The sequence below is a fragment of the Apaloderma vittatum genome, unplaced genomic scaffold (assembly GCF_000703405.1).
Source record: "Apaloderma vittatum isolate BGI_N311 unplaced genomic scaffold, ASM70340v1 scaffold13331, whole genome shotgun sequence".
Taxonomy (NCBI): domain Eukaryota; kingdom Metazoa; phylum Chordata; class Aves; order Trogoniformes; family Trogonidae; genus Apaloderma; species Apaloderma vittatum.
In genome coordinates this window covers 30,812-37,398 of record NW_009697455.1, presented here as the reverse complement: position 1 = coordinate 37,398, position 6,587 = coordinate 30,812, and the positions used below count along the sequence as shown (strand labels likewise).

The following is a 6,587-nucleotide window of genomic DNA, read 5'->3' as shown; positions in this document are numbered from 1 at the left end:
AAACCCAGGAAATATATTTCCACCCCAAAGATCCTTCCAGCACTGTTTCTCAGGGCTGCTGTGCTGGTGGATCTGAGGTAAATGGAAATGATAGCAGGAAAGCTTTAGAACTGATCAATAAAATTAATAATACTGAATTGCTGAGACCAGCTGATACTTGCCCAGGGCTCCAGAGGAACTCAAGCATGAAATTGCTAAATTATTATCTATGGTTAGTACTGACTGCTCAGAGCTGCTGTAGTACCAGAGGAATTTAAAAAATAAAAAATAAAAAAAGGTGACACTTTTCCAAGAAGAGCCTCAGGGAGATGAGGGAAATTACAGACCAGGAGGCCTGACACCCCTCCTGGGCAAGGAAAGATAAGAGTGGCAGAGTGATAATAACGGAGAGGGACTGACATGGCCTTTGCGGAGGAAAGCAGACCTCAAGCCCTCTGGGGGAACCCCTGCCCTTACAGCTGAGGGCGATGTGGGTGTTCCCATCTATCTAGATCTGCAAAAGCCACTCGCTAAGTTCCTTCCCCAAAGCCCTGATGGAGGCTAAACTGCCACAGCATGAGAGAGACAGCCTGCAAATAGCCTCAGTGCTGCTTAAGAGGCAGGAAAAAAAATATTTAGAATATTTTCTTGAAATTAACAGCCCTGCGACGTGTGTATGGGGACCTGTGCTGGGCTGACAGGGCTCAAGTGTGTGACACGGGAGTGTTGACGGAGGGAGGTGACAGCCTCTGCAGAGGGTCCTTGGTGCCCCTGGGTCAGAGCAGCAGCTGGCTGGAGACGTGGGAGCTGAGCGATGCTGAGGAAAGCAGCTGCATCCTTCCAGCTCAAAGGGAGAAATAGCAAAGATGTAGAGAAAATGTTTTTCTGCCAAAGGACAACTATCAGGGGCTTATCACCAGGGTGGGGAGGAGGAGGGGAAGGGGGGACGTGGGCTGTTGGTGCCTGCACCAGAATGAGAGGGCGCTGGGTAAAGCGAGGCGGGCTCGTAAGAAAGAAAAGATGTTACTATTACACGTGACATCTCACCAAACCACAAACCAGGTCTTGCCAGGATGCTGAGAGAGCTAAAGATTTACACAAGACCAGAAAATGACAAGACAAATCAATGAAACAGAAAATCCCTCACAAAGTTTCCGTCAGAAGGTGTCAGGACAGGATACGAGGGGGTTAGGTGTTTCTGTTCTGACACTTTCTAGGGTGGAAAAGTGTGACATGGAAGAGAAATTTCCATTCTGCAGCTGGCTGGGGTGGAGTGAGGAGCTTTTGGGGGTGGCCAGAAGTGTTCTGCACTTTGCTATTTGCAAACTGCAAAGGCCAGCTGCCTACGGCCAATTCCCTGCTCTGCTCACAGCTCCCTGGCACTTTTGAGACAAACCCTTGTCCCCGCAGCCGTCGTCTGGGTGTCCCAGAGTTTTTCACTCTGTGCTCTGAGCCACATTCCCCAGCCAGGCTCAAGGCCCCTAAAAACACTTTCTCTGAGGTGGAGCTGATTTGCCATCCCTCTGCTCTCCCACAGGGCACTGTGCCATGGAGGGGATGAGCTCAGGGCACATCTCTGAGGTAACACTCACCCTTTCCAGCTCCTTCACCAGGATCTTGACCAGGACGGCACTGTTACTGGGATTCTGGTCGATTTTTTTATGCAGAGTCCATCGCAGCATCCCTGAGAAATGGAAGCCAAGAAAGAGGTCAGGTCTCCAGGCAGAGCAGCGATGGATCAGGGGCAGAGTTTCACGGAGGAATTGGGAGACCTGGGCACTGTTGCTGTGAGAATCACCCACTGGGATGCTACACTGACGTCTCTATCAGAGTTAAACCAGGCTTCTCTGCCCTCTTCTTCAATCATTGGCCCTCTGCAAGGGACAAATCATGCTGTTGCCCCACTTCTGGATGCAACATCGATGTGTCACACCTCTAATACCTTTGGAAAATGGTTGTAGCAATTCAAGGATTGAGGGGAGCAGGAGAAAATAAGGCAGGGCAATGTACATTTTTCTTCTGTTCCCTCAGTTGCTCTGTTTGTGACTGCCTGCTTTCACCACCTGCCCCAAAGAGTTTGGGTTCCTGCTGGTCGCAGCCCACAGCGCCTGAACGCTCGCTGCTGACAGCTCACAGAGCAAGGACCACAAAGCATCTCAGCCCTGCAGATGTTGAGGCTCGTTGCAGACAAAATCAAATTTAATTCACTGTAAAATATGCCCTGCTCTCCAAGTAATGTCAACTTTTCAAAATTAATTAAGTTTCCAAAGGCTGTAGCGGTCTAGTTGCTGGGTCAGCTGGGGTTTTATCCTCTGAACCCATAACACAGAGATTTCAGCTGTGTCTTCAGCGAGGAGCTGAGCAGCACATGGCGACATGATCTTCCCCCTGGGGAAGTGATTTGGATAGGGCTGCATGGAGAGTCGGTGTTAGAGCAGGGATCAGTGCACGGCAAACACCAGGAGCTCACCGAACATTTAGCAGGTTAGAAAGGGCAGAGCAGCACCAGGGAGGTGAGGCCACCCCATATCTCCCCACCTTGGCACCGACTGAGAGAGGGGAGAGGTGAGGAAGGGGTTTAGGGCCAAGTGATGCCCCAGCGAGGCCGTGCGGTGGGTGCTGATGCCCGGGAGCCGTGCTGGGGGTTCATCTCCCCTCGGTCGCACTGGCAGGCAGGGTGATGCCCATCCAGCTCTCGCAGCAGCGTGCGGACGCGGCGCAGGATGTCCGACTCCACCTCTGCGGGGACAAAGGGGACATCAGCAGTCAGGTCAGCACCCCTGGGAGAGTGGCACCCAGGGACAACCCCAGGGCAGGAGGCACTGGTTTGGGTGAGTCCGGGAACTGCACCCTGACCACATCTCTCAAGGGTGGCTCTTTCCGCTGGTTTCAAGCCCGGATGAGCCTCAGTGGAAAGGGCAGAGCTCTCTCTCCAGAGCCACTGGAGCTGGGGACAAATACCAGCCCATGGACTGGTGGCTCCTGGAACCATACTGGAGAGCAAAGTGCTCCTGCGGGGATGTGGCAGAAGAGGAGCTCTGCAGAGGACTGCTCACACGTGAGCTGTGCACAGCCCCTCTCGCCCCTCATTCAGTGAAAAAATTCACAAATTAAATACCAAATCTAACGCAATCAAACCACAGCTTGGCACCATGGAAGAGCAGAAACACCTCGGCGAGGGTCTGCATGGATTTGGCCTTGACCTCACACCTGTTGCAAGGAGCAACAAAGCCTTCTGCCCTCACAGGAAACCCAAGCAGAGCCACCAAGCTGGCGTGTCACCTCTTACCCTCCATCCGCGACTGCTCGCAGCCCCTCCCTGTCTTGCAACCACCCACCCAGGGACCCTGAGCACCTTCTTCTCCCCCAGGCAGGGACCCAAGGTCAGCGCTTCTGCCTGGCAACCACCACTCACGTCTCATACGTGTCAAAACCAGACTGCATCCTGCTCTCAGCCAAAAATAAGTCTGACAACCTCAGGCCCAGTTTGGGGTATGACTCGTACGTGAGGCGAGGGTTTATGATCATGGGTGAGCTCTCATGAGAGCTGGCTGCCAACACAACACGGACGTAAAATAAAAGTGAGCCCTGAAAGCACATGGGGGATCTGCCAGCAAAGCCGCAAGGTCCCTTTACTCCACCACAGCCTGTCTTACATTGGGCTACTCTCTCCCTATTGGCAAATCCAATTCTTGCTCCTTTGTAACAAAAAATTAAATTTGAGTATTATTAAGTGATGTTCTCCATCTGTAGGAAGTTGTAGACTGGAACATTGCCTGATCCTTAGATGTCTGCGGTCTGAGCTGTCTCATCCACATGGGTTCGGTGCCGGTACCACCACATTTCCTGCTCAGTTTTGCTCCTGAATTTTCTCATTCCCTCCACAGCCGCACCTGCCACAGCTCCATCTTCCCTCACATCAGGGAGGGGCAGGAGGGCAGAGGTGGGCGCTCATCCTCCCCTACAAGAAGGAGAGGAGGCAGCCAGGGGAGGGGGGTTGGGAGCTGGCTGCTTGGGAGCTACGGGAAGGGCAACGGGGAAACCCTGGGGGAGGTTTATTACTCAGCTGCAGGGTCAGACCAACAAGGGGCATCTCCACTGAGTGACCCTGTGGGCAGAGGACCATCAAGATGTGATCACGCAGGAGATGGGGCAGCTTTGAGTATCTGGCTGCCTTTGCACCATCTCAGGATGGGTTTGAAACCAAAACCAGATTATTTTTCGTTCTTTTACTGCATGTTTTAGAGGTCACCCAGGGTCATCATGCAGGGGAGGGGCTGTGGCACCCCACGATTGTCACCGTTGCCCACTGGTGATGCACAGCAGAGAGCAGGAGCACTTTGCCCCTCACAGCATCCCTGCTGTCTCCTCGTCACCAGCTTGCAGGGCGGCAGCGTGGACATGTGACAAGCCACTTGTGCCCTCTCCAAGCCCAAGAGTGCAGTGCCATGGGTCCGGTGAGATAGTAACCAGAGCACGAGACATGAGTCCTGCCTAAAAGACAACTGGAAAATGCAAAATTCAAAGTATTTGGGATGCCCTATAGCTGAGTACGTCCCAGTAGCAAAATATCTCTCCTTTTCTCTGGCCCCAGGGAAGAGCATCCCCTTAAGGATGCTTGTAAGGGAGGGTTCATTCAATTCAGGCTTCTTCTGCAGAGAATCACTTACCGTTGTGTTAGAAAACAACTACACACTCGGGTTCACAATTATTCACACGTGCTGATGAAGCTGTGTGTGCGTACGTGGGATCTCCCACCTCTGCCAGCACAGTCCATACCATTACACCCACACGGGGAGAAACTACAGTGCAAAAATGTCCTTTGAAATGGGTTTTTTCTCATTTTGGGAGCATCATTCAGGGAAACGTCTTGGAAATTTGTATCTTCTCTCCTTTTCATTTTCTGTCCAGTGATTTTGTAAAGCTCCTCAATTCCATGATTATGTTCATTGGTTTTGCCCTAGGGAATTATGCAGTAAGGAACTATTTGAAATTTCCTATTCTTTTCATTTGTGTATGTTTTTAATTACCAAGGGAAGCTTTTCCTGAGCACTGATATAAATACTGTCCTCTTTTTCTAAATCAAAGCAACTACAGTCATGATATGCTGAGGTTTCTTCATGGGGAGCAGAGCTTCAGAGCATTCATTCCAACACAAACAAGAAGGTACTTTGATCTAAAAACAGCCCTAACCTTCCAGCAACAAACAGCAGTGCCTTAGAAATGAAACCAAACATTTCAACATTGATATCCTGACCTCGGGGTGCCGGGAGACCAATGCCACCTTGTGAAACAGTGGGAAAATAAAGCACAGATGGGGGGAGAAAAGGACACAAAACCCAAAAAACCCCATCAAACTGCTTTAAAATTCAAATGCAAATGCTTGCCAGACTCAGTGCTTTCAAAGTACCCCTTTACCAGAAATATTTTTGCTGCCCCTCAGTTGTTTCGTGCCTCATTTCCCATCCCTCCAGCTCCATCTGCCAACACCTCACAAAGAGGAAAGTCTGTCCGGCAGCGATGAATCCTCCTTTGATACCCACGTGGGGTTTTTTTATGGGAGGGTAATGGGGTCATTAGGCTGGGATCCCCCCTACCCCAGGCAGGCTCAGCACCACCCACCTGTGCTCTCCATGGCTGAGCTGGGGCTGCAGCACGGGCTGGTCGCAGGGCGTCCGCAGTGATGGGGCGAGTGCGGAGCTGCTCCTCACTCCACATGGGCATGGCCTTGGGTTGGGTGTCTCGTCTGCAAAAAAAAAAATGCAGGACACGCTTGGCTCAGGCTGGCGGCAGCAATCAGGATCAGCTTGAACCTTGGCAGGGAGCGCAAAGCCACCAGGACACCGTGGGCACGGGACACCAGGGGGGAGGATGTCTGGGAGGCAGAGCCCTAAGGGTGAGCACAGCATGTCTCAGGGGCTGTGTTTTACTGGAGAAAGCTTCAGCTGGAAGCTTAACCCATCTAAACACTTGGTCCCCAAATCCTCCTGCAGCAGAGAGGCTGCCAGGGATGAGCATCGGCATCACCAAGCATGGCAGGATCGGGAACCTCATCCTCCCAAGGATTAAAGAAGAAATGTTCAGGTTGAGACTGAAATGCAAAGTCCAACCACATCCCCCCCCAAAAAATTAAAAAAAATAAAGAGCCCTAATTTCCATGAGTTTTCTATACTTGGTGTGCTGATATGTTGCAACCCTGATCCAACATCCCGAAGAAACAAACCACAGAGAAAACTCAGGAGCAAATTACACTGCAGAGGGAAGCCAGCCTGGAGCCAGACAGCTTCCCTAGCCCTCAAGCATTGTTCTCTCCAAAGAAAAAATTATAAAAAAACCAAAAAATCCTAGGAGCTGAGCAGGAAGGAAGGGAAATTTGCCTGTGACACAACGACAAGCAGACTGCAAGCTGGCACGGGGCAGCCACGGGAGAGCAGAGGAGATGTCGGCTCCTTCTCTGCAAAATCCTGCTGCCAAGATGCTCAGCTGCAGTGATTTACCCCACAGCCAGGTCCCTTCCAGCCCACGGCTCAGGCGCTTCGTGATCCTGGCCCCCATCCAGCACCCACGGCGAGGCAGCCTCTCCCCCGGCGCGGTGGCCTCTCCCGTCT

General features: G+C 51.8%; 1 protein-coding gene across 1 annotated transcript in view; it reads right to left on the bottom strand.

Annotated features, from left to right (window-relative positions):
* Positions 1-5,614, bottom strand: part of PIK3R6 (phosphoinositide-3-kinase, regulatory subunit 6) — a 19,299-nt gene extending 13,685 nt beyond the window's left edge. The window contains exons 1-3 of the mRNA XM_009877639.1: positions 5,602-5,614; positions 2,637-2,718; positions 1,572-1,665 (exon numbers count right to left, since the gene is read on the bottom strand). Coding sequence (XP_009875941.1) covers positions 1,572-1,665; positions 2,637-2,718; positions 5,602-5,614 — 189 coding nt within the window. The remainder of the gene's footprint in view (positions 1-1,571; positions 1,666-2,636; positions 2,719-5,601) is intronic.
* Positions 5,615-6,587: the final 973 nt, after the last annotated feature.